The sequence below is a fragment of the Mauremys reevesii genome, linkage group 15, assembly GCF_016161935.1.
Source record: "Mauremys reevesii isolate NIE-2019 linkage group 15, ASM1616193v1, whole genome shotgun sequence".
NCBI classification, from domain to species: Eukaryota; Metazoa; Chordata; order Testudines; family Geoemydidae; genus Mauremys; species Mauremys reevesii.
Window position 1 is genome coordinate 1,185,482 of NC_052637.1, and position 26,137 is coordinate 1,211,618.

The window sequence follows — 26,137 nt, forward strand, 5'->3', positions numbered from 1 at the left end:
GGGTGGGCAGGGGATCCAGGGGCCCAGCAGACGCACTGGGAGGCCAGGGTGGGCAAAGACCCAGTGCCGCGACCCCGGGCTTTGGCAGAAGCGCAGGGTGGTGGGGGAAGCCCCAGTACTCGGACCCCAGCTCTGGCCCCCTGCCGCGGCCTCAGGCTGGGGGAGTTCTCACTCCCCGCTGTGGCCCCCAGGCCCTGGTGGGGGGGTGGGACCAGGGCCGCCCAGAGGATTCCGGGGGCCCAGGGTCTTCGGCAGCGGGGGGCCCCGCTTCGGCGGTAAGTCGGTGGGGGAGGGTCCTTCCGTTCCGGGACCCGCCGCCAAAGTGCCCCAAAGACCCACGGCGGGGACCCCCCCCTCTGCCGAATTACCGCCAAAGCGGGACCCGCCGCCGAAGTGCAGCCCCCACCGCGGATCTTCGGGGCACTTCGGCGGCGGGTCCCGGAATGGAAGGACCCCCCCTGCCGCCGAATTACTGCCGAAGACCCGGCTGCACTCCGGCGGCAGGTCCCGCTTCAGCGGTAATTCGGCGGCGGGGGGTCTCTGTCCCGGAGAGGAAGGACCCCCGGCCAGCGAAGACCGGGAGCGAAGAAGCTCCGGGGGCCCGGGCCCCGCGAGAGTTTTCCGGGGCCCCCGGAGCAAGTGAAGGACCCCGCTCCAGGGACCCTGAAAAACTCTTGTGGGGGCCCCTGCTGGGCCCGGGGCCTGGGGTAAATTGCCCCACTTGCCCCCCACTCTGGGCAGCCCTGGGTGGGACAGAGCTTCTCTGGTCTTGGGGCCGCAGCTGGGTGGGGGGCAGAAAGGAGCCAACAGGTTGCAGGGCTCCAGTGGGTGGGGAGGCTGCAACGGGGGCAGGGGCACAGGCACAAGGGGTGGGGAGGGGCCCCCCACTTGCTGTGGCCCAGGGCCCCGGGAAACCTTAATCCGCCTCTGCCCACAGCAGGAAATACCCCGGAGAACGTAGGCGAGCGCTGCTTAGAATTGAGGGTGATCCTGGGCGGAGGTAGGGGGACCAGACAGAAAGGGTGAAAAATCGGGACGGGGGTGGGGGGTAATAGGAGCCTATATAATAAAAAGCCCCAAATATCGGGACTGTCCCTATAAAATCGGGAGATCTGCTCCCCCTAGGCGGAGGGGTGGGGAGGGGGTGCTAAGAAAACAGGCCTTTGGTTTTCAAGTCCAATGTTTGCAACCCTCCCTAGGGCTCTGCCTCTGCTTTCTTCTCTCCCAGCCGCCACCAGAGGGCCCTGGCTGTGGGGATGGGAGGGCCCCGCTTTCTGTCCCTCTCCCTTTAACACTATTGAGCTTCCTGGGTCAGCCCCATGCGCCGGGTGTTTCCTCCTCCATTGTGAGCTGGGAGCCTGCACTCCCCAGCAGCTGCTGCTGAGCCGGGAGAGACCTTCAGCCAGGCCCCCCTGTGCCCAGCCCGGGGGGGACTTTCTCCTGAGCCTGCAGGTGATGGGGAGACCTGGGGGGAAGGGCTGGGGCTGGGCAGGACAGTGACTCTGCCCTGGGGGCTGGGACTAGGGGGGTGCTGCTGCTGCCCCCCCTGGCTTGAAGGGGTTCCCATCATAACCAGGGTTTGCAGCCCCCCACTGTACAGATTATTCCTGGGACCCGCTGCCCGTGGGGACCATGTCCCCCTTTTCTAGCACTGGGCTCAGAGACTCTGTTACTGGGGGGAGGTTAGTCCTGGTGGAAGGGGCCGGGTTGGCGCTGGGATAAAGTGACCCCGAGTTTTCCCAGCCTGGCGGAGCCAATTCTACGCCGATGTTTTTGGTCCAGGTCCAGATTTCTTGGTCGAGGCGTCATTAAAGGCCAGAGTCCCATTTTTTCACACCACAATCACCAGAGGCTGATTGAGGTCTCCTGGGGATGCTGGGCCAGAGCATTGGAGGGGGGGGGCGGTGCCAGAACCGTGGCCCTGCCCCACCCTTCCACCTGCAGCCCCGCCCACAGCCCCATCCTGTTCCGCCCCTTCCCGTGGTCTGGACACCCCCCCTTCGCTCTTCACCCCCTCTCCCCACTAGGGTGACCAGACAGCAAATGTGAAAAATCAGGACAGAGGGTGGGGGGTAATAGGAGCCTATATAAGAAAAAGACCCAAAAATCAGGACTGTCCCTATAAAATCGGGACATCTGGTCACCCTACCCTGCCCCGCTGTGGCGCTGAGACCGGAGAAGCTCTTCCAGCCTCGGGGCTGCAGCGGGGGAAGGCTTTTCCAGGGCCCCCAAATTGGCTGGGGAGGCAGTCGGGATTCCTGTCCCTGGACCCTGCTGAGGGGCCCCATCTCCTGTATCAGCCTCTGGCTAGTGGGCGTGTGATGAACGGGAAGGCCCCTGCCCCCCTCCATCAGCTGGGAGGGACAAGGAGCTCCCACCTTCTCCCCTCCCTGAAGCTTCCCGGCAGCTCTGAGCAGGGTGGGGGTGGGATTCTGCTACTCGGTGCCCCCCACCCCGAGCTTCCATTTTATTGGACCTCCTCCCCCATGAGCAGCGGGATTGTGGCTGGGGCAGCAGGTGCTGAGTGGGGGACTCTTGTTGTTTCAGATGCCGGTGACCTTCGAGGAGGTGGCTGTGTGTTTCACCCAGGGGCAGGGGGCTCTGCTGGACCCCGCTCAGAGAGCCCTCTATAGGGACGTCATGCAGGAGAACTACGAGACGGTGACCTCACAAGGTAAGGGATTCCCATCCCCTCGGTTATTAGAAGCTGCGGCAGGGGGGTCTGTGATGTGGCCAGTTCACCTTCTCAAGTTCTTCCCTGGTCCATTAAATTTCAGGGGACTGGGTCCCATCATCCCAGTTTCAGAGAGAGAGATTTTCATCCACCCCCCCCACCCCTCATCAGCCATCTGCTTTTCCCCAGGGGTTCAGTGACCATGTTCCCATCCATTCAGATCCCATGTCCCCCCAGCACATCACAGGGTCGTGTTACAATCAATGTTCTTTGTGACACAGGCTCTACCAATGGATGGGACACCCTGATCTCATCTGATTTCACTCCCCTCTGACTTGACTTTCTCACTGTCGCCACAGCAGGTGGAGCTGTTCAGAGACCCGACCGGCTCTCTTAGAACCCTTAAACTCTTTGGTGCCGAAATTCGGCCGCGGGAGCTGGCTCTGCAGAAGCTTCCAGCCATGTGTCTCTGGCTACTCAGGCTCCAGGCCAAGGTGAAACTTGGCAACAGGGGCTGACTCTAAGCAGGAATCCTTAATTTCCTAGATGTATAGCTTATAACGTCAGACAGGACCTCTTTGATCAACATGTCTGATATCCAGCTACATATAAGCCATAGCAGGGGCGACAGATTCTGCCTAAAAGTGGGAGGACCACAAGGCCCCGCCCCCTTCATGACTCCACCCTTCTCCTTCCCCCCCCAAAGCCACGCCTCCACCAAGTCGGAAGCTGGCCCTGCCCCACCCCCGACCCGCTTCCCTGCCTCCCCAAACTCCCTGCCCATTGGAGGGTCCGTGGCTCCGCACAGCTGCCCGCATGGCTCTTACCCCGATCCGGCTCCAGCTTCTGGCTGGGGGTGGGGCCTCGGGGGCCAAACAGCCACAGCAGGCCATGGTAGGAGCCGCCTGGGCAGCTGTGACCCATTGACCCACCTTCTGCCCTGGGCAGGTGGAGGATCCACACCTCCCCACAGCTGCTCAGGATCCCCGGGCTCCAGCCAGGCTCCAGCTTCCAGCCTGACCAGGGGGCAGGGCCTTCGGGGAAAGAGGAGGGGCAGGGGCCTGGCCCTTGGAAAAAAGTGGACGGGCATGGCCCCTTCCCCCGCATCCCCCGTTCTGACGCCCCTGGGCCATGAGACTTTCCTGAGTCACTTACTGTTTGAATTAGAACAGAGCTTTCAGGACAACAACCTGGCTTGATGTAAAAATGTCCCGTTATGGAGAACCCGCACCACTCTTGGTAAGTTGTTGCAGTGGTTAATTCCCTTCACTGTTAAAATATTGTGCCGTTTTTCAAATCCTTGGATCATTCTTATGGCTCTTCTCTGAACATGCTCCATATTATCCGTATTCTTCTTGGACACCAGAACTGGACGCAGTATTCTAGACGAGGTCGCACTGCGGTAAATTCAGAGGTAAAATAACAACCTCTCTGCTCCTACTCGAGATTCCCCTGTTTATGCCTGCAAGCATCTCAATTGTCCTTTTAGTCACTGCATCGCACTGGGCGCTCATGTTTAGCTGATTATCCACCATGACACCCAAATCTACGTCAGAATTACTGCCTCCTCGTATTGAGTCCCCCAGCCTGTAAGTACGGCCAATGTTCTCTGTTCCTAGATGTGGACATTTACATTTAGCCGCATTGAAACACCTATTGTTTGCTTGGCGCCCAGTTCACCAAGTGGTCCCGATCGCTCTGCGTCAGTGACCTCTTCTCTTCATTATTTACCACTCCCCCAGTTTTTGTGTCATCGGCAAACGTCATTAGTGATGATTTTACGTTTTCTTCCAGGTCGTTAATAAAAATGTTAAACAGCGTACGGCCAAGAACTGGCAGGAAACACACTCACCTGATGGCGATTTCCCCAGCTGAGACCCACCAGTTAGCCAGCTTTAAAACCATTCATGTGGGCCATGAATTTTATATCGTTCTAGTTTTTTAATCAAAATGTCATGTGGTAGCAAGTCACGCGCCTTACAGAAGTCTAAGTATAATTACATCAACACTAGGACCTTTTCAGCCAGGGTTGCCAACCTTCTGGGATTGTCCTGGACTCTCCAGGAATTAAAGATTAATCTTTAATTAAAGATTATATCGTGTGATGAAACCTCCAGGAATACGTCCAACCAAAATGGGCAACCCTATTTTCAACCAAACATGTAATCTCGTCAAAGAAAGATATCAAGTTTGTTGGACAGGATCTATTTTCCATAAATTCGTGTTGATTGGCATTAATTATGTTACCCTCCTTTGATTCTTTATTAATCAAGTACTGTATCAGCTGCTTCATTATGTTGCCCAGTCATCCCATTTACCCTTTTTAAATGTTGGCACAACATTAGCTTTCTTCCAGTCTTCTGGAAATTCCTTGGTTTTCCAAGACTTATTGAAAATCAACATTAATGATCCAGTGAGCGCCTCAGCCAGTTCTTTTAAACTCTTGGGTGCAAGTTATTTGGTCCTGCAGATTTAAAAATGTGTGACTTTAGTAGCTGCTGCTTAACATCCTCCTGAGATACTCATGACATGAAAAGAGTATCATTATATAATAGACTACATTATCTGTTCCCCCCCAAGTATGGAACAGAAATATTTGTTGAACACTTCTGCCTCATCTGCATTATTATAGAAAATTCTACCATTTCCCTCTTGTAGTACCATTGTTAGGATTCTTTTTGTTCCTAATGGACTTAAAAAACTTCTTATTGTCCTTCACTCCGCTAGCCATAGAGTTCGTCTTTTCTCTCTTTGCTTTCCTTATCAATTTTCTACCATGTCTAGCGTCTGATTTATATTAGTTACTATTAACTTCTCCTTTCTACCATTTTTTATATATCTATATATTTAAATTTTTATAGCTGCCTTCACTTCCTCTCTAAGCCAGTTCATTTTTTTAATCAATACATCCTCCTTCCTGGATTGTGGGTCATAGCTTTTTAAGCATCCAGTTCTGAAACAATTCCCAATTGTCATTCAAAATGTTCTGCTTAAACTCTTCCTCTGAGTTGATCTGGCTCATAATTGTCTTCAGATTTGTGAAACTGGACCAAGTATATAAATGTGATCAAGTCGTGATCCCTGGTACCTAAGTTACCATTGATTGTTTGAGTGGGTAATTGCCATCTATAATGTTTAGGGATTTCAAGGGCGTTTTAGCACTGGTGGCATGAGACCTCCAGCGTATATCACTCAAACTGAAGCCCCCCATGGTCACACAACTTTTTTCCTCTACCCTTTATAGATAGGTTCTTAAGGAGCCGGTCATCCTGTTCCCTAGTGAAATTTGAGGGTCTGAAGCAGATACCAACTAATACCCCATCTTGTGCTTTATCTGTTAGGACATTGATCCATAACCATTGAAGATCATGTTCTTCCAAGTCATCAGTGATGACTTGGAAGTCATCACTGGCTCCCCACCTTTGCCCACTCTGTCCTTCCTAGATAGGTTATAACCATTTATTTTAACCTTCCAGTCATGGGAATCATCCCACCAGGGATCCGTAATACCAGCGAGATCAGATTTATGCTCGGAAATGAGTCATTCCAATTCCTCTTGTTTCTTCCCCAGGTTCCTAACATTGGCGTATGGGCAATTCAAGAATTTCTTCTCTTCGTGTCCTTTGCGTCCTTGATTAATTTTGTTCCCTCCATTTTGCTTTTGTGCTGAGTGCTCTGAATGTTCCTCTTTTTACCTGACCCTTTTGTTATTAGTTTAACGCCCTGCTAATTACCGTAGCCAACCAGTCCCTGAGAAGATTGGTCCCTCTTCTGCTGAGGCCTTCCAAACGATACAGCCCCCTCTTCACAGAAAAGGTACACCAGTGTCCCCAAACTCTCCGCCTTATGCCCTTTATCTAGCCAGTGATTCACTTCCAGATCTATTGCCTTCTGTCTTCCTTTTCCCATGGGCCAGGGAGGGTCTAAGAGAAGATCTTTTGGACATTCCTCTTCTTCTGCGCTCTGAGTTCCCTGACGTCATCTACTATCTGCAGGATATCCCACGATGCAGTGTGTACCAAAGTTGTTTTGTTCAGGCTAGACAACAGGAACTGCTCATTCCTGGCTATGGGCGGTGTTCCTTCCAGGGAGCTCACAATGCAATTAGGCAGCTTCAGTATTTTGGATACCAACAGGGCCGCCCAGAGGATTCAGGAGGCCTGGGGTCTTCGGCGGCGGGGAATTGCCGCCGAAGACCCGGCACTTCGGTGGCAGGTCCCGGGCTGGAAGGACCTCCCGCCGTCGAATTGCCACTGAAGACCTGCCCTGGGACCTGCCGCCGAAGTGCCAGAAGGACCCCCCGCCGCAGGTCTTCAGGGCACTTCGGTGGCTGGTCCTGGAGCGGAAGGACCCCCCGCCGCCAAATTGCCGACGACGACCTGGAGCGGAAGAAGCTCCGGGGGCCCGGGCCCCATGAGAGTTTTCCGGGGCCCCCGGAGTGAGTGAAGGACACCGCTCCAGAGGCCCCTGCGGGCCTGGGGCAAATTACCCCTCTGCTCCCCCTCACCCTCCGGGCGGCCCTGGATACCAATAAAGGATTTATTACTAGAATTGGTCTGACAACTACAAAGCTGGGTGTGTGCAGGCCTGGGTTCATTAACATCTGGAGCAGAAATCCCCCATCATGCACTGCTTCCCTGCTTTTCTGGACCCAGAGTTCCATGCTGTTCTTGCCTTGGAATCTCTGGTCTCCAGTCTGTGCGCTAATGGAGATGCCTCCCTGTCCCATCTTCGATGCAAATGAGGCATGGGGAGTTGCCTTAATCCTGTCACCCTTGTCCGGGGGGGGGGGGGGAGGTAGGTGTGTCTTCCACGGCCTTTTCATTGCTTTTTGTAAGTCTTTCTTCTGACTGGGTTTGGTTCAAGCAGAGGCTGGGGGGCGGGGGTGTCCTTCATGAGTCAGAGAGGCTGAATCCTGCCCCTAGCTCCCCAAGAACATAGAGCTGACAGGTAACAGATGAGGCAGAATATCCAAGTTGTAACGGCTCATGGAGCACCGGGGACCCACTTCAGAGAAGTTAAAACGACCGAAGGGTTAGAAATTGTACCTGTCTCAATTTCCCCAGCAGTTATCCTGCCGTGTTGCCTCTCTTTGCAGTTCCCCTTTCGCCTGGCACAGGGAACGACTCGCGTCCGGATTCTCTCTCTGTCCCAGCAGCTGGCAAGACGGTGAGTGAGAACGGGGAGGAGAAGCCGGAGCAGGAAGGCCTTGGGCAAGCAGAACTGCTTGGAGTGTTATCGGCGACATCAGAAAGGAACTCTCCCCAGAGTCACGCAAAGGGCTCCGGAAGTCAATGCGGGTCAGAGAGGCAGCTGGGAAACCAGCCAGGGGAGAACGTGGCTCAGTCCATTCACCGTGCGGGAGGAGGATGCAACGATCTCAAGGAAACCGCAGCCCGGCCGAGAATCCACGCCGGAGAGAGAGACAACACGTGCGCGGAGTGCGGGAAAAGCTTTCATTGGCGCTCGTATCTTATTAGACATCAGAGATCCCACACGGGGGAGAAATCCTATAAATGCCTCGACTGCGGGAAAAGCTTCAGTCAGAGCTCGCTTCTCATTAGACATCAGCGAACCCACACGGGAGAAAGACCCTATAAGTGCCTGGAATGTGGGAAAAGTTTTAGTGACAACTCGCACCTCATCGCCCATCACAGAATCCACACGGGCGAAAGGCCCTACAAATGCCTTGAGTGCGGGAAAAGTTTCATACAGAGCTCCGTTCTCGTTGCCCATCAGAGAATCCACACAGGAGAAAGACCCTATAAATGCCCCGACTGCGGGGAAAGGTTCAGTCGGACCTCAGAGCTTATTGTGCATCACAGAACCCACACGGGCGAGGAACCCTACAAATGCCTGGACTGTGGGAAGACTTTCAATCGGAACTCCAACTTCGTGGTACATCAGAGACTGCACACGGGGGAGAGGCCCTGTAAATGCCGGCACTGTGGGAAAAGCTTCAGGCAGAGCTCCAACCTGATTGCGCATCAGAGAATCCACACGGGAGAGAAACCCTACAACTGCCTAGAATGTGGGAAAAGCTTCATTCAGAGCTCACAGCTCATTACCCATCAGAGACTGCACAGGGGGGAGAAACCCTACAAATGCTCGGACTGTGGGAAAGGTTTCAACCTGAGCTCCAGCCTCATTAGACATCAGGGAATCCACACGGGAGAGAAACCCTATTACTGCCTTCACTGCGGGAAAAGCTTCAGCCAGAGCTCCCAACTCATTGTGCACCAGAGAATCCACACGGGAGCCAAACCTTGAGGGCGGCAGAAGCGTCAGCCTGGGTCAGTTTGCGCCAGGCATCAGCAAATGCACCCAGGGAAGAGACCTCTTAAAGGTCGTTACCGTGGGAAAAGTTCCAAGCAGAGCTAACGCCATGTTGGACATCAGACACACCACCCAGGAGAGAAATTTGGGGATCATGGGAGAAGAGTTGCGGTTAGAGAGGTGCTGCCCCATATCATTACCCCTCTGAGAGGCACTGGTTTCCATAACATCCCACTGTAGGATGCCTAAAAAAGCCTAAAGCCCTAGGAATCGCCCCTCAAAGCCAGCCCCGTTGGCCTGTGACAGTTCCGCTCGACTAGGAATTAGGCATAGGTAGCACCTGGACCAATCCTCCAACGCATTTACTCGTCTCGACCGACTCTGAGCATCTCGTTCGCAATAGTCCCCGCCGTTAGCAGAGTGATTGTCAGAGTCGCTGAGTTCTTCCTCTGGGGACCAGTGCTGGGTTTACAATGGCACCAACCTGCTCGCTCTTCTCCACCCCCTCCCGCCGTGTGAGTGGTGGGCGGGGCCTCAGGGCAGAGAGGCCAAGTGGGGGCGGGGCCTCGGGGTGGAGAGCAGGTGGGCCTTGGGGGAGAGAAGAGGCCAAGCAAGGGTGGAGCCTCAGGGCAGAGAGACTGAACGGGGGCAGGGCCTTGGGGCAGAGCGTGGGCAGGGCTCAGGGGGAAGAGGCCAGGTGGGGGTGGGGCCTCAGGTGGGGGCGGGGCCTCGGGGAGGAGCGGGAGGCAGGGCCACAGTCTGGGTGCCGGGGCCCAAAAAAGATGAATCCGACCCGGTTGCCGACAGATTGTCTCATTCCCAGGTCTTCTCACTGTGCCGTAGGTTGTGCTGGTGAAGCTGCCGGCTCTGTTTATAGAATGAAAGAGGCGATTCTCAAAGAGCTGGAGCAGGGGAGAGAAAAACATGGTGGAGAAGCCTCCATGTTACTTGGGGGCAAGGGGGTGAGTTACAGCGATTCCCCTCCTTCGCCCGTCACCCTGGTGGTCTCCCCTCATGACAGCAGCATCTGTCCAAGCCATGGACAGTTTATCTCCCCCGTTCTACCCTTCCGCCTCTCAAAGTGTCACATGCCGCAGTGCTCTCAGCTCCCCAGGGTTAGGAATTGCTCTTTGAGACGCTGTGATCCTATGTCAGACTCACCAGGGTTGGAGCTGAAATTGTCATGATACCAGTGTATCCCAAATCCAATGGGATCCTTCTGAGTTTAAACCCCACTTCATTGATAAAGCAGCTTCTGGGCATTTTCCTGCCAAGCTCAGCCTGTTTACAGATGGGAAGGTTGTTTTTTTTATAAGGTTTTGAATAATGCAAAGTAATGCACATTGGAGAACATAATCCCAACTATACATATAAAATGATGGGGTCTAAATGAGCTGTTTACACTCAGGAAAGATCTTGGAGTCATTGTGGATAGTTCTCTGTGCAGCGACAGTCAAAAAAGCAAACAGAATGCTGGGAATCATTAAGAAAGGGATAGATAATAAAACAGAAAATATCATATCACCTCTATATAAATCCATGGTACACCTACATCTCGAATACTGCGTGCAGATGTGGTTGCCCCATCTCAAAAAAGATGTATTGGAATTGGAAAAGGTTCAGAAAAGGGCACCAAAAATGATTAGGGGTACGGAACGGCTTCCATATGAGGAGAGTTTAATAAGACTGGGACTTTTCAGCTTGGAAAAGAGACGACTAAGTGGGGGATATGATTGAGGTCTATGAAATCATGACTGGTGTGGAGAAAGCAAATAAGGACGTGTTATTTACTCCTTGGCATAACACAAGAACTAGGGGTCACCAAATGGAATTAATAGGCAGCAGGTTTAAAACAAATTGAAATATTTCTTCACACAACGCACAGTCAACCTGTGGAACTCCTTGCCAGAGGATGTTGCGAAGGCCGAGACTATAACAGGGTTCAAAAAAGAACTAGATAAATTCATGGAGGGTAGGTCCATCAATGGCTCTTAGCCAGGATGGGCAGGGATGGTGTCCCTAGCCTCTGTTTCTCAGAAGATGGGAATGGGCGACAGGGGGTGGATCACTTGATGATTCCCTGTTCTGTTCATTCTCTCTGGAGCACCTGGCATTGGCCACTGTCAGAAGACAGGATCCTGGGCTAGGTGGAGCTTTGCTCTGATCCAGTGTGGCCGTTCTTATGCTCTTATTTTGTTTTTCATGATGAGGGTGCAAACCTTTTGTAAATAATAGGGCTAAATAAGAAGGGGGTTCCGGGGGAAAGCGGGAATAGGCAGTTCAGCAGAGAACATGGGTCCATCCGGTTTCCTCTGCGTCAGATCGAACATGCTCTGCGATGTCAGTGTGTGTGAACCTGAAATAGTTTTACCGCCCACCCTCAAAGCGTCAGGTTTTGTTTATGTCCTGGAAGGCCGTTTGGTCACACGTGTCGTGCTTCGTTTCGCCTTATGGGACGTCACAGTGACGCACTGGGGACTGCACGAGAAGCGAGCGATTTTCCTTTCCTTTAGTCTGTTTCCACTCCCTTTTGGTGTGAGTTTTTAGTGTGGTTTGAGCAGTGCTCGTTATGAGTAACCATGGGCACGAACGCTGAGGAAGGGGGAACGGGGGCGGAGTGAGAGTCGCAGCCCGAGAGACAGAGACTGTAACCGGGGAAGGATGTTACTGCCTGACCCCGGCAGTGATGAGAAATACCGTCAGGACGGGGAGAGCGTGGGAGCTGGAATATACAGAGCTGGGGAGCCTGAGAACCAAGCAATGTCCTAGGAGTGTCAGGTGAGGACATCTCTGATTTCTGTGTATGATCCCCCAAGGGAAGGGATGCAGAGGGTGGGGTGGGGGCATCATCGGATTCCTGGGAGGAAGAGGCTAAGAAACCACCAGGCCTGAAGCCAGGCTGACCCCTATTATCGAAGCAGAGGACAACGGAGTTGGTCACCGGTCACCCTCTCCCCACCTGCTGCAGCACCTGCATGGGGGAAACGGAGACTCTCGTCCACACTGGCCCCACACACACCAGGCATGTCCTGGGGTGAATAAAAGCCTCAGCTGGGATTGGAGATGCTGCTACGTCTGTACATTCGCCTTGTTCTCTAGCTCGGATTGAGCTGCGCTCGCTGGGTCTCTTGAAGCATGTGTGGCTGTGACGGGATCCCAGGGTCTCTCACGCATTCTCCCGTTTTCTACCAGCTGCCAAAATGGGGCTCTGTTTTGGTGCGTGCAGGAGCCAGGGGCAGCAATTTGCCGGGCTGGGGCTGAAATGCGCCGAGCTGGGCGTTGGGCGGGGTGGCTTTTATTTCTTGCTTTGGAACAATAAAGTAGAATTCAGTTTCTCAGCCTCCTGGAGTCCTTTGGTTGAATAATGCCAGGCAAAATGGACCACAACCAACCCACAAGAGGTGCTGGGGCCCTGCACTGCCAGGCCCGCAGGTGCCAGGGCTCTGAACTGCCCGGGCCAGAGGCTTTGAGTTGCTCGGCCTGGAGGTGCCACAGGGCTCAGCCCCAGCAAGCCCTGCTTGGGATTCAATAGCCAGAGTCCCTGCAAGGGCTGGTGGGGAGGGGCCCCAGGGCTCTGCTTGTCTCTCCCAGGGGGCGGAAAGGGGGAGGCCCAGGCAGCTGGTTCGTTCGCTTTGCCAGCAGAGGGCTCTGGGTTTGGCTCGGGGGGGAGGAGGCCGATGTCTCTCTGCTCAGATCAGACACTAGGATTGAATTTCCTGGGTCAGGTGCTGCCTCCATTGTGCGCCGGGAGCCCGGGCTGAGCCGCTGCCGCTCCCCGGCGGGGTGAGCCCGGCACTAACCCCCCTCCCCGCCCCCGGGCACTGCCCGCCCCAGCCCCGAGCCGGAGCCTGCAGGTGACTGGGGGGGGGCGGGCAGGAAAGTGACTCTGCACAAGCGGCCCCATCTGTGCTCCCCGTGGGTCTGCGAGTCCCGGAGCTCCCCCACCCCCAGGGGGAGGCGCGGGCTCTGACTCCGGTTAGCGCTCACCGGAGTCGATCCGGATCCGATCCAGATCTCCCAGGCGGAGGAAGAGGGGGGAAGGAGGCAGAAAAGAAGCAAGGGTGGGGGTGGGGGGCAAATTGGAAGCGGTTCAAGGGTCCCAGCCCTGCCCAGATCCGTTCACTGCAGCACCCCAGGCAGAGCTGACTTTCCTGGGAACAAGGCGAGGAAAAGCCAGGTCCTGTCCCGCCGGAGTCCCCGGGTGCTGCCAGCGTGGGATCCCCCCAAAGCGGCGCCTTTGATTCTGCTCTTTGCTGGGATAAAGCGACCCAGGGGTCGGGGGGGTGACATTGACTCAGGCCCCTTTTGCAACCGCCCCAGTCGCCCTGGCAGGCTGCAGAATAACATAAGAGCGGCCACAGTGGGTCAGACCAAAGGTCCATCTGTCCTGTCTTCCGACAGTGGCCAATGCCAGGTGCCCCAGAGGGAATGAACAGAACAGGGAACCATCCAGGGATCTGTCCCCTGTCGCCCATTCCCAGCTTCTGGCGATCAGGCCAGCTAGGGACACCCAGGGATCGCTCCGGCTTGTCCCCACCAGCCCTCCTGGGAGATGGGCTGTGATGGTGCAGCCGGCTCAGGTTGGGGATTTCCAGTAGGGTGACCAGATGTCCCAATTTTATAGGGATAGTCCCGATTTTTGGGTCTTTTTCTTACATAGGCTCCTATTACCCCCACCCCCCACCCCCTGTTCCAAATTTTCACATTTGCTGTCTGGTGACCCTAATTTCCAGGGAGCTGCTGCTGGGTTTGTACTGGAAGTGGAAGAGTAGGAAATGCAGTGGGGGTGGGGGAGGATGGGGTGTGCTGAACCTGCTGGGACCCTGTTGTTCAGTTCCGGGGGCCTGATTTTCAAAACAGACCCATTGGGATGTGGGGTGGAAATTCCCCCATTTCTGGAACAACGCCCCCCCCCACCCCCCATGGACAGGCTGGGACAATTGACCAGACACCCAGCCTGAGCCAGCTAGCCGGAGGCTGCTCTGGAATATGAAGGGGACACCCAGTGGAGAGGCCCTGGGGAGAGGCCCCGTTCCCTCCAACCAGCTGCTGGGAATGGGGAGGGGGGTGGGATTCCTGTCCCTGGACCCTGCTGTGTGGCTCTGACTCCCATATTAGCCATGGGCTAGTAGGTGTGTGAGAAACAGGAAGGCCTCTGCCCTCCTCCATGTGCTGGGTGAGACAAGGAGCTCTCTCCTTCTCCCCACTCACAGCAGCCTCCTGGCTGCCCTGAGCAGGGTTGGGGTGGGATTCTGCTGCTCTGTCTTCCCAGAGCTTCGAGTTTTTATTTTTTTCTCCTCGCCCCCCTGTGACTAGTGGGGTTGTGGCTGAGGTAGCAGGTGGCAAGCTGGGGATTTGTGTTGTTTCAGGGTTTGGTGGCCTTTGAGGAGGTGGCTGTTTCACCCAGGGGCAGGGGGCTCTGCTGGACCCCGCTCAGAGAGGGACGTCATGCAGGAGAACTACGAGACAGTGACCTCGCTGGGTAAGGGCTTCCCGTCCCCTCGGTTATTATTTCTGCTCAGGTTCTTCCCTAGTCTGTTAGATTTCAGGGGACTGGGTCCCAAGATCCCCAGATCCAGGGTGAGAGAGACTTTCATTTACACACACACACACACACACACACACACACACACACACACACACACACAGTGTTGATTACTTATACTGTGTGTTTACACTCGAGCCTGCTGGGTGCTTACCAAGCCCTCATGAAGGACAGTCTCTGCTCCGAGCCGCTCACAACCTAAGGCAGGGGTGGGCAAATGTTTTGGGTTGAGAGCCACATCTGGGTATGGAAATTGTATGGCGGGCTGGAATGCTCAGGAAATTGGGGGTTGGGGTGTGGGAGGGGTGAGGGCTCTGGCTGGGGGTGTGGGCTCTGGGGTGGAGCTCGGGATGAGAGGTTAGAGGTGCAGGAGGGTGCTCCAGGCTGGAACTAAGGGGTTCGGAGGGTGGGAGGGGGACCAGAGCTGGGGCAGGGACACGAGAGGAGGGCAGGGGTGCAGACCCTGGGCAGTGCTTACCTCAAGGAGCTCCCGGAAGCAGCAGCATGTCCTCCTCTGGCTCCTACACGGAGGCGCGGCCAGGCGGCTCTGCGCCCTGCCCCATCCACAGGCGCTGTCCCTGCAGCTCCCATTGGCCGTGGTTCCCGGCCGATAGGAGCTGCGAGGGTGGCGCTTGGGGCGGGGCAGCGTGCAGAGCCTCTTGGCTGCCCCTGCTTGTAGAAGCCAGAAGGGGGACATGCCGCTGCTTCTGGGAGCCATGCCCCTGATGCTGCTCCCCAGCTGGAGCACTGGACCCGCGCAAGACCCAGACCCCACTTCCTGGCAGGAGCTTGAGGGCCGGATTAAAATGAAGGGCCAGATGCGACCCCCGGGCTGTAGTTTGCTCACCCCTGACCTAAGGCATCTAATAATTCAAACAACCTGCATTTGAGAAGAGAAGTGTAGGAGTCAAAACTGGCTAACCAGGTGCCAGTTGGACCCATGAGAACCCTGAGGGCTCAGGGAGTTTACAGACATTAATGGTCCAGAATCTCTCAAATCCCGGCCTGTGTCAGTTCAGCATCCTTGATCCTCCTGGGCCGGGGGAAATGTCTATCCCAGGTTTCTCAATCTCCCCAAAGGTTATTGTGTGGGGTTTGCTCTCTTTGCTGTTCCCCCTTCTCCCCAGCACGGGGAATAACTCACCTCCGGATTCTCTCTGTCTCTCTGTCCTTGCAGGTGATGGGGTGGCGGGTGAGACCAAACCTCAGCGGGAAGGTCTTGAGCAAATGGAACCACAGGGGGCGTTATCAGAAAGCTCTGAAGGGAATGTTTGCTGGAGTTCTGTGCACGGGAAAACCTGGGAGAGTCAGTGCGGGTCAAAAAGGGAGCAGGGAAATGAACCTGGGAAAGAGGTGGGTGAACCAATTCATGGTGTGGGAGGAGGCCAGGAGCTCAAGGAACCCCCTGCCCAGCAGAGGATCCCCATGAGAGAGAGAAAAAACACATGCGCCGAATGTGGGAAGAGCTTCCTTAAGAACGCACACCTTGTTGCACACCGGAGGATCCACACGGGAGAAAAACCCTATCAGTGCCTTGAATGTGGGAAAAGCTTCAACCAGCGCTCCCACCTTGTGGTGCATCAGCGAATCCACACCAAAGAGAGACCCTATAAATGCGGCGAGTGCGGGACAAGCTTTGTTCACAGCTCCCACCTTATCGTGCATCAGAGGAACCACAAGGGAGAGAGACCCTATAAATGCCTCGAGTGCGGGAAAAGCTTCACTCAGAGCTCGAGCCTGAATGTGCACCAGAGAACCCACTCGGGAGACGAACCCCATAAATGCCTCGACTGTGGGAAAAGCTTCGATTACCGATCGCACCTTATGGTGCACCAGAGGATCCACACGGGGGAGAAACCCCATAAATGCTTCATCTGTGGAGCGAGCTTCGTTCACAAATCAAACCTGAACGCGCACCAGAGAATCCACAAGGGAGAGAGACCTTACGAATGCCTCGACTGTGGGAGAACATTCAAATCCAGATCAAACCTTAGCAGGCATCAGAAACAACACACAGAAGAGAAATCCTACACGTGCGCTGAGTGTGGGGAGCGGTTTGTTGAGAACTCCGGCCTTATTAAACATCAGAGAACCCACACGGGGGAAAAACCCTATAAATGCTTTGAATGTGGGAAAAGTTTCAACTGGAGCTCAAACCTGGTTGCACATCAGAGAACGCACACCGGCGAGAGACCGTATAAATGCTTGGACTGCGGGAAAAGCTTCAATCAGAGCTCAAACCTCTTTCAGCATCAGAGGATCCACATGGGAGACAAACCCTATAAATGCTCCGACTGCGGGAAAAGTTTCATTCAGAGCTCCGTTCTTATCACGCATCGGCGGATCCACACGGGAGAAAGGCCCTACCAGTGCCTCGACTGTTGGAAAACGTTCAATCAGAGTTCGGAACTGATTTCGCACCGGCGAATCCACACGGGGGAGAGGCCGTATGGCTGCCTTGTCTGTGGGAAAAACTTCAACTGGAGCTCAGCGCTCACTGCGCATCAGAGGATTCACACCGGAGAAAAACCTTATGAGTGCACCGGCTGTGGGAAAAGTTTCAGCCGGAGCTCCACCCTTGCCAGACACCAGAGGCTGCACACTGGACAGAATCCCTCGAATGTGGAAGAAGCATCAGCTGGGCTCTGATGGTCTCGTGCATCAGCAGCTCAACATAGGGAAGAGACCTTAAACACTCTTAGCAGGGAAAATCCTTCAGGTGGCGCGAATGCCATATTGGACATCAGAGACTCTTCCACACCAGAGGAAAAATTGTTATCAGTGCCCAGGTTAGGGCTGGCTATAGTTTAAAAAACCCAACATTTCTTCATTCCCACACACATCAGGGGCGTTTGGCTCCCAGGGATCCAGCTGCCCATCGCTGAGGTGAGGATCCAGCAGCAGCTGGTCAGTGACCCTCTGGCTCTGCCTGGTCTAAGCAAACCCCAGGCAGAGGAGGAGAAGCCCCGATCAGCCCCTCCTCCCTGCTGCAGCCGTGGCTGCTGAGCTGATGAGCCACAGATGGGGAAGGGAGAGAGAGAAACTCCTCCAGCCGCTCCCTCTGCCTGACTAAAGTTCCCGCCTCTCCCTTCCCTTCCCAGCCGGGATCCCCCTGCCATGGAGATGAGGAGAAGGACACTTGGGCCAGGCCCCATCTTCCACCAGCCCCTGGGCTGGGCTCCCCCACTTACCCTGGAGCTGTTCTCTGCAGGGGGAGTGTCCCTGGGGGTTGGGAACTCCTCCCGTCCCCAAATCCCCCACGGTTCTGGGGGATCAACCGTTAAGGGACCGGGAGGGACGGGGAACTGGGGGATTGAATGGTTGAGGCTGGGGGAGATGGGAGTGAAAGGGGCTGGGGTTATTGAACATTTGAGGATCATGGGATAAGAGGGGACAGGTGTGATTAGGGACGTCCTGTCTCCGACCATTAACTCCTCTTCCCCGTTCCCCTGCCCACATTCACAAATTCAGAGGGACTGATTGTCCCTGGGTCTCTGGTGGGGGACTTTAAAAAGCCTAGAGTCTAGGACAGGGCCGGTTCCAGGCACCAGCGCAGCAAGCAGGTGCTTGGGGCGGCCAACGGAAAGGGGCGTCACGTCCGGCTCTTTGGCGGCAATTTGGCGGCGGGTCCCTCAGTCCCTCTCTGAGGGAAGGACCTGCTGCCGAAGAATGAAGCGGTGGGATAGAGCTGCTGCCGAAGTGCCGCTGATTGCGACTTTTTTTTTCGCTGCTTGGGGCGGCAAAAACGCTGGAGCCAGCCCTGGTCTAGGAATCCCACCTCAGTCCTAGAAACATAGAGCTCCGAGGGTCTGTCTGGACTAGGAAAAGTGGTCCGGGTTAGCTAGCTTGTTTCCTGGTCACCCGGACCACGCCTCCGCTTCTTTGCCTAGTCCCAACTCATTCGGAGCCACTCATGTTCCTAGTTTCGGTTTCCAGGTTTCCCCTCTGGGGAGAGATTGGCTCCATCCCGGCTAGTCTCAGCTCTCTCCCACTTCTCCTGAAGAGCAGTGGGGTGTTGTTTTTTTCCTTTGCGGGTTTTCTTTGTAACTATATTTATAACACCTAATGACCCAGATTATAAAAGAGTCGGAGCGGGGAAGGAAGGTAGGTTGTTTCAGCCTCTGTGTTAGGAGAGGGAGAGGAGATGAACTGAAAGGATTCCTGTCCTGTTCCTCAAAGGTGTTACGGCTCCTAACTGAACTCGGCCTGCCCCCATCAGCATCACGATTCCGTTCGCCACAGAATCCAAACCCTGGAGCGTTTATCCTCCTCTTTAAGGCTGTGTCTACACTACAAAGAGAAGTCGACCTCCGTTAGGTCAACTTACAGCCACTGCGTGAATTACTGCCGTGGTGCACATCCACACTACCCTCCTTGGACCGGTGGTGCCCGTCCTCACCGGGAGCGCGTCCCCTGACTGAAGAGGGGCAGTGTGGGGGACTGACAAGCAGGGCTCTCCGTCCCGTGCAGCTCCCCGCCGGGAGCCCAGCTGCCCCCCGGGGCTTCTTGCCTCCACGCTCCCAGCTGGGAGTAGGAGGGAAGCCGCTCGGGGCTTCTTGCCTCCGGCGGGGAGCTTTGTGCCCAGAGTCTGAGTGGCCTCTTGAGCCCAGAGCAGCTCTTTAACCCTCGCCTCACCAGTGCAGGGTTCATACTCCTTGTTACAGGCTGGCTGGTGCCTGGAGGAAGCGGGAGCAGCAATGTCCCGTGCTGGGGCTGAAAGGCACCGTGCTGAGGTGAGCTCCGTGGGAGTGGGGGGTTTGGCTTTTTATTTCTTGCTTGTAGAATTTAATTTCTCAAACTCTTGGATTCCTCTGCCTTGAATAATGAATAAAAATGGCTCTTTAATGCAGAGGTTTTCAAATTTGGGGGGTACACCATCCTGGGGGAGCAGAATGTGTTCTGGAGGGGGGTGTGAGAAGCATTAGGGGGAAAAAACCTCGCGTACATTTTACCCACAGCCACGAATAACCAGCAAAGCTCCTTCCTCCAGACCGATCAGGTCCTCGGGAGGCGCGGTGCGTGTTGACTCGAGCTCTCGCTTGTGCGTTCTGGCCGATGTCGGTTAAGCGTGTCGAGCATTGTACAAAGTCGTTACCATAGGAACGGTGCTGCGACGCAGCCTGCGCATTTAATTGTAAGCAGGGACCAAAAGCCTAGTTTTGCGTTTGCTCTTATTACAAGAAACCGTTGGCTTGTTTGTGCCAGGTGTGGCCTAGCCCCAGACCCCCTCCTTCCTGCTCTGGCTCCCAGTTTCCCTGTGCCAAGGGGCTGACGCTGGGGCTGGGAGCTGGGGCCGCCCTGCCTGCCTTCCCGGTGCCCTGGGGCGGGAGGGGGGCGGGGCTGGGGTCATGCCTGCTGCTCTGGGGCTGGGGCTGTGCTGCTCGGTGCTCAGCACTACCTGCCCTCCTGCAGCTCTGGGGGTGGGGGCCGGCAACTGCGGTGTGGGCTCCAGCGGGGGAGGGGCAGAAGGGGCGGGGCCTCCGGCGGAAGGGGCGGGGCTGGGAGCTAGTCTCACCAAGCTGGCGGTTCACACGCTGCCCATGTACCCCTAGGGGTACCCAGAGGTCTTGGGGGGGGGGGACATGTCAACCCATCTAGCTATTTGCCTAGTATTACAACAGGCTCCATAAAAAGCACTAGCAAAGTCAGTGCAAATGAAAATTCCACGCAGACAGTGACTTGTTTATACTGTTCTACAGACTGTGCACTGAAATCATAATTAGAGGGTATAAACGAGAAAGTCACCAAGTGGTCAGTACAAGTGGCCGTGACGCTTCTGTATTTTCCTGGCGGGTTCCCCTCGCTGCTGGGGGATGGACTGTCCCGGGGGCACAGGCGCCAACTTTTTTCTGCGCCGATGGGTCCTCGCACCCCCGGCCCTTCCCCCACCCCGACGCCACCCCGCCCCAAAGTCCCCGCCCTAACGCCGCCCCTCCCTGCCCCTATTGGATCCCTCCCCAAATCCCCACCTCCTTCTCCAAGCTGTTTCGCGGCACAAGCGCTGGGAGGGAGGGAGAGGGGAGAAGCAGGATGCGGCAGTGCGCTCAGGGGAGGACGTGGAGTGGAGGCGGAGGAGCTGCCGGTGGGTGCAGAGCACCCACCAATTTTTCCCCTGTGGTTGCTCCAGCCCCAGAGCACCCATGGAGTTGGCGCCTATGCCAGGGGGAATCCCCCAAAGTGGCTCCTCTGATGCTGCCCTTTTCTAGCATCTGGCTCCGAGACGCTGTTCCTGGAAGGGGTTTAAAGTGTCTCGGTGGGTTACTCCTGCTGGGAGGGGCCGGGGCTACGCTGGCATAAAATGACTGAGGGTTTTCCCAGCCTGCCAGAGTCTGAATATCGGTCTGCAGGGAAAGAAACGGGGGGGCTTCCGGTCTCACCCTGCCAGGCTGCAGAATAACAGGAAAATGGCTGCAGCAGAGCTCATGCAGGTAGGGGGATTTTAAGGGAGCTGCAGGATGGGTTTCTGCTAGAGGGGGAGGGGCAGGAATTACGCAGAGCGAGGAAGGGGGAGGACAGGCTGGGCCTACCCTGCTGGGCCCTGGTTAACCTGGGGCTTGTTTTTTCAGAGGAGGCCCATTGGGTGGGAGGAATTCGCCCATTTCTGGAACAGGAAACAATCCCCCTGGGCAGGGCTGGGAAGGAAAACTTAACAGATCCCTGGTGCTGCAGCCTGAACCTACCAGCCGGAGGCTGCTCTGGAATATGAAGGCGGCACCCAGGGGAGAGGCCCCGTCCCCTCACCCCCAGCTGCTGGGAGTAAGGAGGGTGTTGTCATGCCTGTCCCTGGATCCTGCTCCGGGTCTCCATCTCCTGTGCCAGCCTCTGGCTAGTGGGTGTAAGATAAACAGGAAGGCGCCTTGCTCTCCTCCCGTGGGAACGTGGCTGGGGCAGCAGGTGCTGAGTGGGGGACTCTTGTGTTAGATGCCGGTGGCCTTCGAGGAGGTGGCTGTGTATTTCACCCAGGGGCAGGGGGCTCTGCTGGACCCCGCTCAGAGAGCCCTCTACAGGGACATCATGCAGGAGACCCATGAGACGGTGACCTCGCCGGATAAGGGATTCCCGTCCCCTCGGTTATTGGAAGCTAGGGGAGGGAGGTCTGTGATGTGGCTTGCGGTCCCTTAGATTTCAAGGCTCCAATGTCCCCAGATCCAGCGTGAGGGAGACTTTACTCTCTTTGCCTTCTTCCATGAGGTCAGGAAGTCAGAAATACAATGGAGAGGATTATTCATTCCCATCCCAACAGCTTTCAAGGGGGCGGAAGCAGCGCATTGACCTGCCTGTATTAATTCTCACTCACACACAGAATCCCTGTCCCCCTCCCCTCCTGGGACTAGCTCCATCTGTGAGGAGGGCTCTGGAGACTGAGGAAAAGGCAGGGGCTGAATGTCAGCAAATCCCCTAGAGTGCCCAGATCCTGGAGGCCCCCCCTCCAGACATCTGCCTCTCCCAAGGGGGATCAGTGACCATGTTCCTGTCCGTTCAGAGTCCGTGTCCCCCACAGCCCAGCACAGGGCCAGGTTAAAATCAAGGAATGTTCTTTGTAACACATCCGACCTCTTCCAATGCTTGACACACCCTGATCATGCCTGATTTTCCCCCCTCCCACTTCCCAAGCCTGACCTGATCTCCCAGCTGGAACGAGGGGAAGAGCCGTGGGTCCTGGATACCCAGGCCTCCGAGGAAAGGGAGATCCCAAGAGATGCCCACGCCGGTGAGTTGTCAGTGAAATTGATGCAGAAACCATCTGTCGAGTGAAGGGAGAAGCTGGGACTCCTACCAATGTGTTGTGAGTGAATTGTTCCAGTTCTGCCTCATCTCACCCAGGTCAGGGTTGTATCCAGGTTATAGACTCATAGGACTGGAAGGGACCTCGAGAGATCATCTAGTCCAGTCCCCTGCACTCCTGGCAGGACTACGTATTATCTAGACCATCCCTGATGGGTTTGTCTAACCTGCTCTTAAAAATCTCCAATGATTTCACCCCCTCCCTAGTCAATTTATTCCAGTGCTTAACCACCCTGACAGGAAGTTTTTCCTAATGTCCAACCTAAACCTCCCTTGCTGCAATTTAAGCCCTTTGCTTCTTGTCCTGTCCTCAGAGGTTAATGAGAACAATTTTTCTCCCTCCTCCTTGTAACAACCTTTCATGTACCTGAAAACTGTGATCATGTCTCCTCTCAGTCGTCTCTTTTTCCAGACTTAACAAACCCAGTTTTTTCAATCTTCCCTCATAGGTCATGTTTTCTAGACTTTTCATCATTTTTGTTGCTCTCCTCTGGACTTTCTCCAGTTTGTCCACATCTTTTCTGAAGTGTGGCACTGTGAACTGAACACACTACTCCAGCTGAGGCCGTATCAGCGTGGAGTAGAGCGGAAGAATTACTTCTCATGTCTTGCTTACAACTCTCATAGACTCATAGACTTTAAGGTCAGAAGGGACCGTTATGATAATCTAGTCCGACCTCCTGCACAACGCAGGCCACAGAATCCCACCCCTGCTAATACATCCCAGCATGATGTTTGTATGTATCCTCGTGGTGGTTTTCACTCATGGTTCCCCACCCATGAGCTTGCTGTCTGGTATCTGGTACTCCACCATCCACCATAACTGGATTATTCCTCCTCATCTTCCAAGCATGCCTGGAGTCTCTTTGTAGTCTCCATGCCTGGAAGGTGAGAAAGAACAACCCACTTGATCATGGAGCATCAGATGTCCACTTTAGAAACGCAGGAATTACAGAGGTTAATAGAATTTTACCTTTCTCGATCTCCCCAACAGTTACTGTGCTGTGTTTCTCCTCTTTGATCTTCCTCTTTCTTTCTTTCCTTCCACCATGGCACAGCGAATAACCCATCTTTGATTCTCTCTCCCTCTGTTTCCAGCAGATGATGGAAGGATGAGTAAGAACAAGGAGGAGAATTCTCAGCAGGAAGCGGCTGAGGAAGTGGAACTGCACAAAACTTTATCAGGAAGACCCAAAGGGAATTTTTTCCAGAGTCATGAGCAGGGAAAAGCCTGGGAGATACCACACAAGTCAGAGAAGTGGCAGGGAAACCAGCCAGGGAAGAAAGTGGGTAAAACCACTAATTGTAAGGGAAATGGCAAGGACCTTGAGGAAACCGCAGCCCAGCAGAGAATCCACAGAGACGGAAGAAAAAACACATGCACCAAGTGTGGGAAAAGCTTCAGTCGTAGCTCAAACCTTGTTTCCCATTGGAGAATCCACACAGGAGAGAGGCCGTATAAATGTAGCGAGTGCGGGAAAAGCTTCAACCAGAGCTCCAACCTTATTTCCCATCAGAGAATTCACACGGGAGAGAGACCCTATCAATGTCTGGACTGTGGGGAAAACTTCAACCAGAGCTCAGACCTCATCACACATCAGAGACTGCACACGGGAGAGAAACCATATAAATGTATTAGGTGTGGAAAAACCTTCAATCAGAGCTCAAATCTGATTTCACATCAGCAAATTCACACTCGAGAGAGGCCCTATAAATGCCTGGAGTGTGCGGAAAGTTTTGACTGGAGCACCCAACTTATTAGACACCAGCTAATCCACACAGGAGACAGACCCTATAAATGCCTCGAATGTGGGAAAAGCTTTAGTGACAGCTCAGCCCTTATTACGCATCAGCGAACCCACACGGGAGAGAAGCCCTATAAATGCCTCGAGTGCGGGAAAAGCTTCAACCAGAGCTCCACCCTGATTAGACACAAGAGGACTCACACGGGAGAAAAGCCCTATAAATGCTCAGACTGCGGGAAACGTTTCAGTCAGAGCTCGAACCTAATTACGCATCAGAGACTCCACTCAGGAGAGAAACCTTGAATGTGGGTGATGCTTCAGTTGGAATTCGATCACATTCGCCAACAGCAAATTCAGACAGGGAAGAGAGCTCGTAAATGTCCTTAGCATGGGAAAGATTTCAGCTGGAGCAAACACTATACTGGACATCAGCAACTCCAGCAGAGTTGAACCTGAGCTGTTAGTGGCCCTCCGGGGCTGGAGCATCCACGGGGGAAAATTGGTGGGTGCAGCGCCCCGCCCCCCCTGCCCCAGCTCACCTCCGCCTCCTTCCGTGGGCACACCACGTGCCAGCTTTTCCCCTCTGGCTCCCAGCGCTTGTGCCGCGAAACAGCTGATTCACGCAGCAAGCGCTGGAAAGGAGAGGGAATACCGTGCATTCGGGGAAGAAGCGGGGCCGGGGCAGGGATTTGAGGAAGGGATCCAATAGGGGCAGTGAGGGGGCGGAGTTGGGGCGGGGACTTTGGGGAAGGGATTGAAATAGGGGTGGGGAAAGAGTGGAGTCAGGGCGGGGCCAGGAGTGAGGGGCCATGAGCCCTCACTGGCGCTGGGGAAAGTTGGAGTGACTGCTTTTGCATCATGCGTTGATTTCTTTGAGCCTAAATCAGACTCAGGAGGGCTGGAAATGAAAATGTCACAGACCTGGAGGGGGAATTCCAATGAATCCGAAACCCCATGTGTGATCCTTCTCAGCTTAAGTCCCAGTTTCCATCTTGCGGTAAATCAGCCTGCCGGGTATTTTCCTGCCAAGCTCTGGTTGTGTGCAGATGGGAAGGTGTTTGTTTTTTTTTCTTTCATGCTGATGATGCTAAAGTTCTGTAAATAACATCGCTGAGTAATGAGGCATAAAGGGAAGGAAGTTTAGCTGGTTTAGAAGAGAACACGGGGAAATCTGTTCTCCTGAATTTGTGTCAACTGCAACATGCTCCAAAATTTCACATTATCTAAACCTGAACATGCATTAGAACTCCCTGTATTCTGGTTTTCTCTTTCCTGAAGGCTGTTTTGTCACATACTTGGGTATTAGTTTTTGTTTGAATGGGGAGTGGAGTGGGGGGAGAGTTACATAGTTTTATTGTGGAAATTTATGAGACAAATGATTACTTGGCACAATATCCCTTCATTATTTTTGCTTTTTCATCCCTCTCTGCCATGAGATTTTAATATTGGTTGAACAGTTCATCCATTAGTTACTAATAACTGATTTTCAAGTAACTGCTGACACAAACACTGGTGGGCACATGCGAAAGTCATGGAGAGATGGAGCCTGAAAAGGGGAAAGGAGTGATCCCAGGGGTGAGGTAATACCCCAGGTAGAAAGGGGAGAGCATTGGAGGTGGGGGATACAGAGCTAGGAAGCTGCAGGGTTTGCTCCTGAGATCCAGATGGCCAAAGCTGAGAACTGTGAACTCGCTGCACTGTGGCTAGAGACAGGAAGTATCTTAGAAGGTTTAAGTGACTTTGTCACATTCTCCAAAGGGAATGACGGGGTGACCGCCAGATTCCTGAAAGGATGAAGCTGAGCAGAGCCAAGAAAGAAGCTGGGGATGGCAACAGGCCAGGCCAGCCCTGAATCCAGGCTGGCCCCCATCACTGAGGCAAGCGGGCAGTAAGGAGCCTGACAGTTCTAGTCACCCCTTCCCCAACTACCGTAGTGTCTTGCGTAGGGACGATGGAGACTCTGTCCACCCCACTCGCCCGGGATGTCCGCAGGGAGGATAAAAGCTTCTGCTGGGATTGAAGATGCTGACACGTCTGTAAATTCACCCCGTTCTCTGACTCCTGTTAAACAGCCCTCTGGATTTCCTGCGCCCGGAGCGGCTGTTTATGGGA

The 26,137-nt window shown here is 54.6% G+C and overlaps 2 protein-coding genes across 2 annotated transcripts; both read left to right on the plus strand.

Moving 5' to 3' along the window:
- Positions 1-2,618: 2,618 nt before the first annotated feature.
- LOC120382932 (zinc finger protein 2 homolog) lies at positions 2,619-17,643 on the plus strand. The gene is made up of 3 exons (XM_039500418.1): positions 2,619-2,674; positions 7,773-8,942; positions 15,937-17,643. Exons 1-3 carry the CDS (start codon positions 2,641-2,643, stop codon positions 17,142-17,144), a joined length of 2,412 nt encoding a protein of 803 aa, XP_039356352.1. The 5' UTR covers positions 2,619-2,640; the 3' UTR covers positions 17,145-17,643.
- A 2,975-nt stretch (positions 17,644-20,618) lies between these two features.
- LOC120382911 (zinc finger protein 239-like) lies at positions 20,619-24,726 on the plus strand. The gene is made up of 2 exons (XM_039500390.1): positions 20,619-20,748; positions 23,382-24,726. The coding sequence occupies exons 1-2, from the start codon at positions 20,685-20,687 to the stop codon at positions 24,326-24,328; spliced, it is 1,011 nt and encodes a 336-aa protein (XP_039356324.1). The 5' UTR covers positions 20,619-20,684; the 3' UTR covers positions 24,329-24,726.
- The last annotated feature ends 1,411 nt before the right edge of the window (positions 24,727-26,137 follow it).

Excerpts from the sequence above, each read along its gene's own strand:
- LOC120382932 (XM_039500418.1), top strand. The coding sequence starts at position 2,641 with ATGCAGGAGAACTACGAGACGGTGACCTCACAAG. Across the intron at positions 2,675-7,772 it reads CGAGACGGTGACCTCACAAG|TTCCCCTTTCGCCTGGCACA; the intron begins GTAAGGGATTCC and ends CTCTCTTTGCAG. Across the intron at positions 8,943-15,936 it reads CCACACGGGAGCCAAACCTT|ACACATGCGCCGAATGTGGG; the intron begins GAGGGCGGCAGA and ends GAGAGAGAAAAA.
- LOC120382911 (XM_039500390.1), top strand. The coding sequence starts at position 20,685 with ATGCTGCCCTTTTCTAGCATCTGGCTCCGAGACGCTGTTCCTGGAAGG. Across the intron at positions 20,749-23,381 it reads AAGGGGTTTAAAGTGTCTCG|ATGATGGAAGGATGAGTAAG; the intron begins GTGGGTTACTCC and ends TGTTTCCAGCAG.